The 13,738-nt window shown below is 39.3% G+C and overlaps 3 protein-coding genes across 3 annotated transcripts; 2 read left to right on the forward strand and 1 right to left on the reverse strand.

The window, feature by feature from the left end:
* Positions 1-832: 832 nt before the first annotated feature.
* Positions 833-5,830, reverse strand: LOC114523510 (steryl-sulfatase-like). The gene is made up of 3 exons (XM_028544460.1): positions 5,192-5,830; positions 2,877-3,575; positions 833-1,653 (listed from the first exon to the last, which is right to left on the reverse strand). The coding sequence occupies exons 1-3, from the start codon at positions 5,649-5,651 to the stop codon at positions 1,022-1,024; spliced, it is 1,791 nt and encodes a 596-aa protein (XP_028400261.1). The 5' UTR covers positions 5,652-5,830; the 3' UTR covers positions 833-1,021.
* Positions 5,831-6,747: 917 nt separating this feature from the next.
* LOC114523421 (protein ABHD14A-like) lies at positions 6,748-8,540 on the forward strand. The gene has a single exon (XM_028544326.1). The coding sequence runs from the start codon at positions 6,773-6,775 to the stop codon at positions 7,655-7,657; it is 885 nt and encodes a 294-aa protein (XP_028400127.1). The 5' UTR covers positions 6,748-6,772; the 3' UTR covers positions 7,658-8,540.
* A 2,554-nt stretch (positions 8,541-11,094) lies between these two features.
* LOC114523349 (protein BTG2-like) lies at positions 11,095-12,352 on the forward strand. Its single transcript, XM_028544246.1, has one exon. It carries the CDS (start codon positions 11,288-11,290, stop codon positions 11,906-11,908), a length of 621 nt encoding a protein of 206 aa, XP_028400047.1. The 5' UTR covers positions 11,095-11,287; the 3' UTR covers positions 11,909-12,352.
* The last annotated feature ends 1,386 nt before the right edge of the window (positions 12,353-13,738 follow it).

Below are 13,738 nucleotides of genomic sequence, written 5' to 3' on the forward strand. Positions count from 1 at the left end.
AATCAAATATTATGTGTAATAATAATGCTTCAAATATTACATCATATGTCAGGCCCGTGCGTGTCATAGCAAAATTAACAATGCATTGTTGGGCACGCAGGGACCGGTAGTCGTTATAAATGATCATTTTGTCTAATAATGAAATTGACAGCGGATATCATATGACTGCAGCGTACCTCTACAACAAGTCACATGAATACCACGAGTATTCTATTTCCGCATGCCCGACCTTCCTGTTTTTCGTGCGCGCTAGCTGCACTTCGTTTTTTCGCTTTTTGCGTTTTCAATTTGTTGCCTCTCATGAACGTCTTTCGTCCCTCTACATGTTCAAATCAAAGTAGCATTAAGGATACATAAATCTTGTAAAAAATAATTCTATCGAAAACCGACATCGGTACGGTAACAAATGAACAACATATTTATATACTGATGCCATATGCGTATGTCGAAAGTATTGATGCCTATTCATACAAAATTTTCCGCTTATTACCTATATAGCATTATTACCCATCAAACATTACCTATGTAGCATAATTATACAAGGGTATAATTAAAATCTCTGGGCGGAATTAGTGCATGCCCTCGTACGGCGCTCTGCACTGGCTTTGGGATAACAACCTTCTAACAAAGGGGCACCAAACAGTATACTCTACGACACTTTTGAATTAGGGCTGTTTCCCATTTCAGCCGCATTGTTTCGAATCTTAATTCTATTGTGTAAGAACCACCTTAAAGTTAGAGTAAGAGACTCATTTATGTCCGAAATGCTACAGATCAACCCAGATACCGTAACAACAACATCAAATTTACACAGTTTTGCGAGAGAAAACTAAAATATTTGTTATTTTTTGTCCTTTATTTAAAAGAGAGAAACTATCTTGGTTTTCATTTGCGGCGATCAAAGAAAGTAAACGTTTTTGCTCCATTTTATCCAAAAAAGGTCAAGTTCTGCAAGAAGAGTGAATCAGACAAAGCCAGTCATTAAATAATGATGTAACTAATGAAATTTATCTCATGCAATTCACTCGGTTTCGACGCAAGAACAGTATGGAAAATTACAACATAGCTGAAAAAGTGGATTTAGCTGTGGACGAACCCTAGAATAACCAAGTTGTTTTGGAACCGGTCGTATTCCCTGCTGGTGGTTCTTCACAGCCTGCTTCATCTTTGATATGACATCCTGATGTTGTTCAAGCAAAGGTTCAAGTGGGTACCTCTCGTAAGGATCGTGTGTTACATCATAGAGCAATGGGGGATCGTGACGGGTAACGTGATCACCAAAGCATGGACACAAAACCAACGAGCTATCACACACTTCTCTACCTGGTGCCCATACAGGAGTTATGAAGTGTGCTTTCCATGTCACGTTCAGTCCTGAGCGAGGTCGATATCTCACCGCGTGAATAGAACTTCCGCAATAATGAAACATAAATTCGTGCGGGGAAACGGCTTGTTCTTGAAGCAACAGTGGAAGAATATTTTTACCGTCAATCGCCCTTTCTTCTGGTATTCTTCCTCCAGCCATTTCAATCATCGTTGTGAATATGTCCATGCTGCTTGTTGGTTCGTTGATTACAATTCCTTCTGGGATATGATCCTTCCACATCGCCACGGTTGGTACACGTATTCCTCCCTCCCAGGTTTGGGCTTTTCCTAGGAAAGCAACATCACTTTCAGTCCATTTAACACGAGTAAATATCGTATAAATACAGTTACCGCTAGCTATAAAAATAATGAAAGTGATTCACGAGACCCTGGCTTGCCGATCATGTGAGGTAATTTCTTAATGAACGTTGGCAGCTTAGGGGATTCCAAGTGGATGCTCGAGTGGATATTCTTTCAGACAAAAGTATCCTTTCTTTACTTTAAAACGGATGTAGAGAAATGATTAGTTAAATCAAACGTTATTTTGTAGATTAACCATCATAGATTCTTCATGCAGCGGCCTACATTTAGCTTAAAGATCTGACTTTAGCCGAGTTTACACTACGTCTACGTGGTTTGACCTGGCCTGAACCAGAGCTAGGTGTGAACGTTGTTTATCAGGCCCAGACCAGGCCTGGACCAACACCGCAGAAATTGGTGTTTATGAAGATCAATCTGAAAATTTAATCACTGGTTAAAAAATGTGCATTTCTGTATCGCTATCAAAGAGAAAACTATTGAATAACTTTAAAAAGTTCGGTTTTTCTTCCGAATACGCATTCTACAATCTTTTGACAGCTAATCATACACATCTGACAGCTGTGAAATGGCCATTTCGAGGGCTTAAAGTATACACATTTAAGGTTATCAATTCAGATGATTCGTTTTTGCCGTGTGCAAGCTTTAAATCTTTTGTGCAAGACATATTTTGTGTAGTATCTATAAATCTTTTTTCTCACCAAGTTTGAAGCCTTAATATTGAGAATTGCGGCTAAGTATTTTTCAATTTTACCAATTTCCGCGGTGTCGCCTGGACCTGGTCTGGCCACATATGGCACATAATCCAGGCGAACAGAAGAAGGTTGCCTGGACCAGGACCTTTGGGTGATGGGTTTTACCTAGTCGTAATCTATTTGCCACTTAATAGTACGATGCATACTAGTATTACCACTTTTCGGTGTGTTTTGGGTCCAATCTCGTAACCAGGGTCTTTTCTGTGCTCACGCTGGGGGGCAAAGGACCTGTGTACGAGGTTGTTTTGGGTCTTATTCCAAGTATTTTGTCAATAATACTTGCTCGATATCCGATATCATCAACACGAAAGACAGTGTGAACGTGGACTTGTCATCGTTTCATCGAAACGACTGCAGCCTGTTTTTTTTTTCTTTCGGTTATGATGAAACAATTTATACACTCGCCATTATATTCTTACATGCCTTATATTAACTTACCTCCCTTATACGGTCCATTTGAACCGCCAAGATGCTCTCCAGAGGATGACATAATTTCCAAAAATGGACCATGATCCGATGTGAAATACACCAAGGTATCTTCCAAGAGATCTTCCTCCTCAAGTGTTGAAACTATTTCGCCCACACTCCAGTCCATTTCTTCGACGTTGTCACCATAGCGACCGTGCGCACTGTGACCTTTGAACCTCGGCGACGTGAACAACACCGCGTGAACTTTTGCAAAAGACATGAAAAGAAGGAATGGTTCCTGTTTATTTCGGCGAATGAATCCCCTCGCTTCGTTCGTGAACCGAACTGTTAGATTCTCAAGATTGGTCGGCTGTTCGACAGTTTCAAAACCACGCATTGTAATGCAAGACAGTCTTGAATAGATAATCCGAAGTACATACGGTGAGAGCAAAAGGCAGAGAACACCAAAGCACCCGAAAAGGACGGTAAATCTCTTGGATGTTACATTAGTGGCGAATAATCCTACAAACAGAACCACGAAGGCTACAGCAACACGGTGTACTGGCCTCTGCACCACTTGCAAGAAACTGGACCCATCCGCATACGGTCCACAATCGCGTAAATTTGTAAGTGGTAGTCCGTAATATTGGTCGAAACCCATGTTAAGTGGATGGTGGCAATAATCACGCCTTTCACAATGCAAGCCAAGATGCCATTTGCCAATCATACCTAAAGCAATCATATACTGGGGGTTACTCAGTTAAAGAATTGTTTCGGAATAGGCATGCATGCAGCCTGCAGGGCAAATGATCTTTTGGGGCAAGGGGGCTACGCATCTCCGTCTGACGTAATGGGCAAAAAAATCTAGACATTTTCGCTTAGGGTCCAACCAAGTCAGGCCAAATTACCCAACTTATTATCAATTCTTATTGGTTACATTGCCACATACACACTGCATGCCAAAACATCGCGAAAAACCGTCTACGCACGCGCCAAATTATCAAACTGTGTCGGAAAATCTAAAAAATTACTTTTGAAATAATCATACCCGTTAACTTACAGGCGAAAATATACAAGACGGATAGACCAAACAATCGTTATAAAGCGTTCTAGTATTTAAAGTATCGAACGAAATGGAATTTGTGTGTATTTTCTTGTTTTTAACGGGTATAGCTACAAAATATTATTCGGAAAGAAAAGTTCAAACCTAAAAGTTAAGAAAAAAAAATGATTCTTCTGTGGCCTTTAAAGAGCATAGTAAATAGTTATTAGTTGGATAGATTTGGTGTATTTATGGCAAATGTTTGAAAATAAAATATTTTACTGCCTTTTAATATGTAGTGTTCTTTGCTTATACCTTTAAAGCCAAAAACAAAGGCCTTTTCATATGGTCACGACGACATATAATTTAACCATGTCGAACAGTGGAAGCGAGTTTTACCGCCCGAACGCATTGATATAGCACGATTGTTGGCTTTAACATGATCCGTCAAATGAAAAAAAATGTTCTGAGGATAGAGATATGGACAACTTAAGCTACCTTAACTCAGTACCTTGTGGCTCTTGCCATTTGAATCTGCATAGTATGGGGTAAACGGAGTAAAAAAGTTAACAACAGTTGGGCGAGGCAACGAAATGCTCGTGAATGCCTCACTAAAACCTGACCTAAGGCTAAAATCAGACAAAATGCCGTTTATGCTGTTTTTTGATTTCACTATAGCATAACATAAGTGTAGGAGATTTAAAATTCCGCCGGACTTAAATATATATGAAAAAGAGACAAGCAGGAAATATATTCTTTTGAATTTTTTTGTCTTGTCTGAAGAGTGAAGTGTTTTGGCTTATGCTTGTGTCGCACGCTTCTTAAATCCTTCTTTATTGTTTTGCCTTCTTCCTTATATATGCTTATGATTATGTCGCAAGTGAAAACAACCAGACTATTTTAATAATATCGCTACTATTTCGTCGTTCAACAAGATGTAGTCGTGTATGGGCGTTGACACGTCGCAGTTTGCACAGGATTGAAGATTTAATATAAGCGCGACTGCGCGAGTACCAAAGTGTAAGACAAAGTGCACGTATCATGCGGTTTATTTAGATTTCAGTTTAGATTTAAAGTACGATGTGCTTCTGAATGTCGCGATCGAACAACATTTGGATTTTAGGTTCGCAAGGCATCTAAATGAGTATGAATGCATTGTTTATGTTCAGAAGCTGCGAGCTTTATATTGAAGACTGGCACGCGCAAAGCACGCCGGACCTAACGCCGGAACAGGCGTTTTGTTTTAAATTAATGAATTAGTTTACCCTCATACGTGTTGCGAATTAAGACGAAGGGAACATACTTGTTCGATAGCCGATTTCTTGTAGGGCCCTTGCGAAGGTAGTTTCATTGTTTGGCAAGCCACCTGAGCAAGCAAGGTTAGACAACACTCTTAATTCGTTAGGTCCCGACGCCATACCAGAACGTATTGCGTAACGACCTGTTAACATGGCGGCACGACTTGGCGTACAGATGGATTCCGGTGACAAATTGTGATTTAACTTCGCCCCACGTGCTGCTATGCGATCGATATTTGGCGTCTTAATTGTATCGTTGCCGAAGCATCCTATATCTCCGACACCAAGATCATCGACCAAAAATACAACGAAGTTCGGCTTGCGAACTGATGTTGTTGTGTGGGGCACATCATTATTCGTTACTTTGTCAGCGCTCGATGTTTCATCCAACTCCAAAGATGTAGCAATATTCGCTAAGAATATGGAGATCAATTGAGTGCAAAATGCGATATCGACAAGAAGCATCGTTTCAAATAGTTACTTTACGGTTGTGTCGCGTGTGACCAAGCCAATTAAACGGCTGTTGCAGGCAATGAGCCAGTCAGATCGACTGTGTACTTTGTTTGTATCCGGTTACCATTTTATTGACACTGCCTTTCCTTCAAGAGATTATAAAAATAATTAACGAGCATCAAGCGACTTTATATAAACGTGGACGGCGCAGTAGCTGCGGGGGGGGGGGGGTGGCTCACTTCATGAAAAACGAATTCCACATGAAAGCTAGTGTAGGATTGGGGAGCAAAGCCCTCCCCCCCGCATATAAAATGCATATCTTGTATCAGCCTGGTGCAGGCTAGCGTGATAATGAATTGAAAAATACATTTGCACGTACTTAATACTCGACATTTATCAAAATCTACAGAGAATTAACGCTACTCGTCATTTTTATTAAAAGTCGGTTATTGAAACCTTCTATTATTATATAAAGCTTTAACTTGTGAATTTTGAGTGCATGGCCGCGTGAACAGTGAGAGGTCGATGTTATAGGGACAACACAGAATTGAGATAATTATGGCAATGGCTTATTTCTCAATCAGTAAATATTTAAACAAGTTGACTGAATGTAGCCTGCTCGCAGACCCCGCCTGGAAATTAGGGAGGGGGGAAAATAGGGCCCCTATTTTTCCCCCCTCCCTAATTTCCAGGCGGGGTCTGCGAGCAGGCTAACTGAATGCTTTGTTGGCTTTTGTGAGGGACGTTAATTTAAATGTCTTTAAATAATTTTAAATTACAGGAAGATGCAATGGCAATTATCGCATAATTATCTCAATTATCTATGTATGGGAGGAGGAGTTGCGGTGAAACCTGGGGGGGGAGCCGTCTTCCCCCGACTTAGCCTATCAGGACCCTGGTTCGATACGATGTGTGTACAGGTCATGTCATAGAAAACGTTAAATTCGAGAGTATCTTATTCATAAATTCATGTATGCGAAATTAACATTTCAGGCTCTCACTCCAGCTCTTATGTAAGGTCTGTAAGCCCTTAAAACACAAAGACTTTTCAAGACGTCACAACAACAATACAGCGCCAATATTAGGTATATTGGATTCATCCACTGGAGTCGAATTCGTAAATAACCCGAAGAATGAACAACTCCAGCTCTATAAGATGGACGTTATTTTTCATCTTACTGATAGCACTTGGTCTTTTTGCGTACAAAGTTCTTAAAAGTTTGCCAAGTACCAGAATCGCGAGGCTGTACCGAAAGATGCCGTACAACAAACTGAACAAACCGTCGCCTCGCAATGCTAATGACGTTTCTTACATCAGCAGATATTATAAAATAATGAAACCGACTACTGTGATCGTGCCAAAAACGCAACCAAAACCAGTAATTAGAAAGTCGAAACTAAAATGGAAAAGGGGTATTATATTTTACCGAGAAATCAACCCGATTTCTGCACCTAAACTGCACATTCTTTTGTTACACGGCAAAATGTTTACATCTGCAAATTGGGCAAAATTGAATACTATGAATATTTTGGCTGCTCGTGGATATCGCGTGGTGGCGATGGATTTGCCAGGTCAAGGAAAATCAACATACAAGTTCCAAGTTCATTCAAACGACAAAAACAGAGCGAAGTTTTTGGCGAATTTTATGCGTGAAGTTGGTCTCGTATCGCCGGTGATTGTATCACCGTCGTCAAGCGGGCGATACAGTATTCCCTATATCACTGCTTTGAAAAATTCAGCCAAAGAGGTGTTGAATGGGTTCGTTTCTATCGCCGCGGTTGGCACAGACAGAGTGCCTGGAAAGGAATACAAGAATTTTCCAACAACACTGATCGTGCGGGGCTCAAAAGATACCTCATTAGGCGAGACATCTTCAAGTACACTTCGATTAAACATACCTCATTCTGTCGTGAAGGTGATCCAAGGAGCAGGGCATGCTTGCTATATGGATAAGCCTGGCGAATTTCATGCAATATTGCTGAAATTCCTTAAAGATATTTTTAGTCATGGGATTTAAATTATTGGGTTTTCCTCCTTCTTTGAAGCCTCGATTTCGACATAGCACCGGAATTATGAGCTTTCCCATACTCTTCCCATAGTTCCCTCGAGGCCCACGGTATGCACTACACATTAAGATGCCATGCATGATCATCTCACTCGGCCGATATCATGCACATTGTGGTATTTCAACTAGTGGTTAACATATTTCACCGTCTGAACCCACAGTAAATCTATTCAGAAAGCAATTAATATGGTACCAGATGGTATTATATCAGGCTCTTTTATTATAAATCTATACAGGCAGATACAGTTTAGTTCAATTTGTAGACACTTTACCGGCACATCCTGCAAAAACAAACCCATGCATGCACCATTTTATTGCAATGAAAAATAAAGAAATATCATTCCTGGATATATGTTGTCATTCCTTATTACAGTTTAAATCAATGTCATGGTTGTCCTTTCAGTTTCTACGTTCTAAATAGACTATACTTTATATATGATTAAGGGGCTGTAATGTATAGGATGACCCGTCTAAAGTTAGTTAAATACACTCATCCGAATATTAAGATTAAGAAATAAGCGTAAATGTAAATGCTATTCACAGGTATATATCAAAGATTAGGAGTTGAGAGAGCCCTCGTGCAATACCATGCACGGCATAACGGTCGATATCGATAGGCAAATTGGTAACAATGAGATGCGGCCATGGCTTCGTTTCGCCCGCCTTAAAATTCGCGAGGAGATGAAAAGTCGAAAAAAGGGCCGAGGAAAATGTGTTAAAATCTTTCGTTTTATTAGTCAGAATAATAAGTTTCTATTTATCCATATAGCAATTTATGAATTCAAACCCAAATAGTGTACTTCAAATAAGGAGTACTTCAAATAAAGAACCTAGTTACGCGTGTTGTTAAAGAAACTAAACCAATAAAAGAAAGCTATGTTCAGTGTTAATGAATAATTGTTACATTACCCATTACTTGCTTGCTATAAGATGAACGTTCGACTGTGCACGAAGGATTTTTATACGATTATAGCTAACAGGTAATTTTGATTTATTTATTTATTTTCATTATTCATACATTTCTGTATAAAATTTTTAAAATACTTGAATATTTTTCGAGTCTTGTCGGAAATTTGGATTATCTTTCGGATATCAATCGCCGACTAAAGGTTACCGGCAGAAAATATGTGGTTATTTGATGTTTTCCTTAGAGCATCATGCTTAATATGCATATCAGCCCATTCAAGGAAACAAAGGCCAAACCTCATGCAAGATGCTAGGCGGCTGATTAGTAATAGTACTTCAAGTCATATTCGCATAGGATATTTTCATTTAGGTCATTATAGCTATAAGTTACCCCTATCTTACTAGCTGTATCCCAAGTAATGCACTTTCAAATGGTTCCCTGCTTGACTCAAGGATTTGATATGGAATCATATTCCAGATAATGCAAGGAAACGCTATGGTAAATAACAAAAATTTGATTATATATGTTACCAAGAAGATTATGGTACTAGTTGTGCTATCAAACATATGTCTTATGCAGGGACGCCGGAACAGGGGGGGCAGCAGGGGCAACTGCCCCCCTTGCCTTTTACCAGCAGGGGCAAGGGGGGCAAAAATGCCCTTTCATTTTAAAAGATTAATTACATTCTATATCCGAAGTAGACGTGCCAGAAACGAGCATCAAGAATAACACAATCGTCTAGGCACAGAAATTATCTTGGAAAGAGAAATCACGACCATACGAAGTTCAACTGACGATGTTTTGCAAACATTCTTTATCAGTGCGCCGCTACAGGAGTGCCCTTTTACCAAAATTTGCCCCCCTTGCCCTCACATCGTTCCGGCGTCCCTGGTCTTATGAATTAATGAAAATGCAACTGAGCCTATTCATTCCTCCATTAGTCTATAATCTATTAACCTTCAATTCCTGATTAGCCCCATGATAATATTCCTTGTAATGGTGGGGAGGGTAAAACTGTCCAGAAAATTATAAAAGTTGCTGCAAATTGGAAACAAACTGCTCAGTCAATGCATGTCTGTATAAATTTATTTTCCATTATTTTTCTCAGTGATTGTAACGCCGTAATACAGTTTCCGATACAAGGATACGCGAACTCAGATTCATTCGAAGATTCATTCAAATGTTCATCTTAGCAAGCCAGTGATGGGTATTATCATTCTCTTTATCGTATTCTTAATGTTATCGCTGAGGTTAGCTGAGTGCAAATAATACTCTGAGCATGCGCATTGGCTTCAATTTTGTAAACAACAATGGTGACTCTAGAATTGGAACTGGATTTTTTTCCAGAAAATACGCTTGAGTTGTGAACGAGCTTGTAGTCGTAGAATCCAAAACTACTGTATTCCTTGTTGTCCAAACAATAAAACTGAATCTCAATTAGGAATTATGAGGGACATTCACATTTCACACGAGCGCAGTTACTGGATCGAGATTCAACGAAGCGTGAGAAGATTTTACGGTAAAGAAATAGCCGGCCTCGCAACCAATCAGTAAAGAAGCAAAAGCTATTTTTCGGATCAACATATTACACTTATTTAAATACCTCAAAGTCATTTCTTGCTTCGTTTAACTGTGCTCGTGCAGTTAAAACCTGTACTCGCTAGGTTTAAAACGCTAAATAATTACACGTGCACGCAAAAGCGCTTATGCAATTGCAAAACCTCTTCCGCATAATGCCCGATTTCGACTAGCGATATTTTTCACGCGAAGCGAATTTATTCCTTGGTATTTGAGCAATTCGTTTCAGATGGTTGCAGTTGAGAGCTCTGAAAAAAAGTAAAATGTTACTTCGCGCGAAAACTATCGCTAGTAGTGGAAAACCGGCTCCGTGCCCTGGAAATTCATGTGCGTAACTGATCGAAACTCACGTGCTATAGCCTTCGCCGGAATTAACGATTAAATATAGAACGTGGCATAAGCACATGCATTCATCAGACGGTTATCAGCTATACACATGCATATTTAAAACAGTTTAAAAAACACTATCCGGTTGCATAAATATATTTGATCCAGATTTCGTACAAGTCCCGCGGACTCGTATACAACATATATAATTGCACTGTTTGAGCAGGCCTTAAACATAAGATGAGGTTAGTGGTAAGTGGGGTTATCAAAGCATACTGAAATATGCTATTTTCTAAAAGGTAAAATATATATATTGGCTTTGTTATCGCACCATGACAAAGTACAAAATACAAATCCTCACAGATAAACATGCCTGCCATGTTCGGGCGAACGTCACATCCGGCAGCCGTTCTTTGTTTTGACTGCGCCTACGTAAGCGTTCTCGAGGGGCTTGCCCGTCACCTGGCAATATGACACGTGTGAATGTCGATGTCGCGTTCTGATTGGTCAACGCTTACGCCAACTGCTATTTTTGGCATGCCAGCTGTGCAACTACGCATTCAGACAATAATATTTTGTTGTGGCTTACGTACTCGTTATGTTATATTGCCTCAGCGAAGAAGGAAAAAGAACGTTCGCGCTGGATCTTTAAAGCGACGCGTTAGGACAGCCTTTCGATATCCAACCAACCTCACACAGTGTTCATATACAGAATAAAAGACACCGTCAAAAATAATTTCGTACAGATTCATAACAAACAACACGATATCATGAAGGAGGAAATCGCTTGCGCGTGCGAGTTCTTGTGCTCCAAACTTCGTTCGGACAGTAACATAACCTTAACCCAAGGACAATTGGAGACCTTTAGAACAGTCTTAAATGATCTGATCGTCGACAAATTCACAAATCATTGGTATCCTAGCAAACCAATCCGAGGAAGCGGTTTTCGTTGCGTGAACATAGACAAGGACACGAAAATCGTCGACCCAATGTTGATAAAAGCTGCTGAAGTAAGCGATATAACGAAGGATATATTCCTTTCCGTGTTTCGTTTTGGGCTTGCGTTGTGGGTGGATCCCGGAGACGTCTCGTATCGAACTGGCCACAGCTCAAACGTAATGTCCCTTTACAGAAGTGTTACGAACGTCAAATGTACACCATTGCCCGTGAGTTACCAATTTCCCGTTTCGAATCAGTCGCTGTACAAGCCCGTTTATACCAATGCCTTGGTTGTGAACGCATTTGACCACCAATGGAAGGGACAGAGTAATACCATCACATACCCACAACTGACGAGCAAGCAACTAAAGCAATTACAACGAGGTTATATCGACCGTTTCCACTGGAAAAGCACGAACTACTTTCCCAAGCAGGTCACTGAAGTTTACTGAGCAATGCCTGTAAATTTTTAAATTGTTCAATCAACGGAAATTGTGAGATATGTTTATAGATTAGTGTTCGTATTTTAGAATACATCAGGCACGCATTCAATAATTCCAATTAACATTTGTATAAAGCCAACCACGCTACGAATTTTATCTGTATTATTTTAAATTGTTGGCTATCGTTAGTGTTTCTTATTCAAACTATATATATCGACAACATGGACAAAACAAAGGCTGCATAGCTAGATATTGTACAGTTAATATGTATATGTATTATATGTTGATCCGGATACTAATTCATATTTTTACTCATTGACATTTGGGGGCGAGTTTTAAATGTATAGACTATATAAGAGTAGAGATAGATATTTTCATGACACCAAATAGAGAATATATTTATGCTAGAAAACCGAAAAGAAATAAATTTTCCAATTTTATTTGGTTCAGTAATTCAGTTAAAACGATTGCTTGTACTATTATATATATACCTTCATCACCTTTTAAAATAGAGGCTGTGAATTTGTTTTTCATGGTGAGTAAGAGTTTGGCGTTGTTGGTTATGAACCTTACACCCTGCTGAGACTTGGGAGGAGTTAGTTTACACGGGTAATTCCCATTTTACACATCCTGTCTATATGTGATAAAAACAATCTGTCTTTTCCTGATGTAATTGCATTAGTCAAATCGATCAAAGCATAAAATGAAAATCACTTGGTTGGCGCACTGCCATAAACCAATAATTTACCCTGGCCTACTATATACAAAAATTTGTTTTTCATGGGTGTATGAATATGGACTAAACTAAACCTCAGACAGTGTGCAGGATTTACTAACAAAACTTGATTTATTTCCATCGTGATTTATATCATGCGATGATCTTATCATATATAGAGTTATATAGACGGTGGGTCTGAGATGGCCTGCATGGTCTGATTGTCGACAGAATCTCTTCTTTCGGTACAGACAATGGACTGTTTAATATCATTCCAAACATGATAAGGAAACCAAGCCCAAATGACAAGGGTTATCACCTGGCAACAAGGGCTTCAAGTGCATGCATTGTGATAGTGACGTGCGCTGGGCGACGACTTGAGTGGGCGTTCGGGCATAGATAATACTACAAAATCTAGATATAAAGCTGTTTTCACGGGAAAGCGAGGTTCCTGTCTGTGTGTTCTCAGCCAGAACTAATGGTCATATCCTGCAATACATCGTGTAATTTACTAGGAATTCAGGAAAAATGGTAGCAGAGTCAGGAACCGAGTATATGAGAAAGGACCTTAATTGTGCATGCGTCAGTCCTAGTGTTCAGATCCCAAGGCTGCCATTTACAGTTCTACATAGATGATCAGTTGAACACCATGAAAGGCGTAATACGGTAATAGAGAACCGTATACACTGGAGTGTACAAATTGTTACTAAAAGTCTGAAACGATAAGTTTTTATTATATCGTTACTTATCTGCATAATTCGCCTGATGATGATGTGGTTTTAATTAGGCAGTGTGCAATGCCCATGAATGATAATCTCATATTCATCATTTATTATATACTATATATTATATTACATACTTTGGTATTTTAAATGTTGATATTTTTCAACTAAGAGACAGACGTTTAAAAATTTGTAAGGTCAGTATCACAAGGGCTCAGTGAAATATAACTATTATACCATGCATGAAAATTAAATTAAATATCTCGTTTGCAGGACTTTAGTCGTCAAGACTCAAGATTTCTAATTTCCTGTATATACCAAGCATCTATTAAAATTATATCAACGAGTATCATGTATAATATATATAAATAAATAGCAAAGAAATTATCGACCCGGAAGTTC

The sequence above is a fragment of the Dendronephthya gigantea genome, unplaced genomic scaffold (assembly GCF_004324835.1).
Source record: "Dendronephthya gigantea isolate DGI-Jeju-01 unplaced genomic scaffold, DenGig_1.0 000027F, whole genome shotgun sequence".
Classification (NCBI taxonomy): Eukaryota; Metazoa; Cnidaria; class Anthozoa; order Malacalcyonacea; family Nephtheidae; genus Dendronephthya; species Dendronephthya gigantea.

Excerpts from the sequence above, each read along its gene's own strand:
- LOC114523510 (XM_028544460.1), bottom strand. The coding sequence starts at position 5,651 with ATGCTTCTTGTCGATATCGCATTTTGCACTCAATTGATCTCCATATTC. Across the intron at positions 3,576-5,191 it reads AGAAATCGGCTATCGAACAA|GTATGATTGGCAAATGGCAT; the intron begins GTATGTTCCCTT and ends TGATTGCTTTAG. Across the intron at positions 1,654-2,876 it reads AAATGGACCGTATAAGGGAG|GAAAAGCCCAAACCTGGGAG; the intron begins GTAAGTTAATAT and ends TTGCTTTCCTAG.
- LOC114523421 (XM_028544326.1), top strand. The coding sequence starts at position 6,773 with ATGAACAACTCCAGCTCTATAAGATGGACGTTATTTTTCATCTTACTG.
- LOC114523349 (XM_028544246.1), top strand. The coding sequence starts at position 11,288 with ATGAAGGAGGAAATCGCTTGCGCGTGCGAGTTCTTGTGCTCCAAACTT.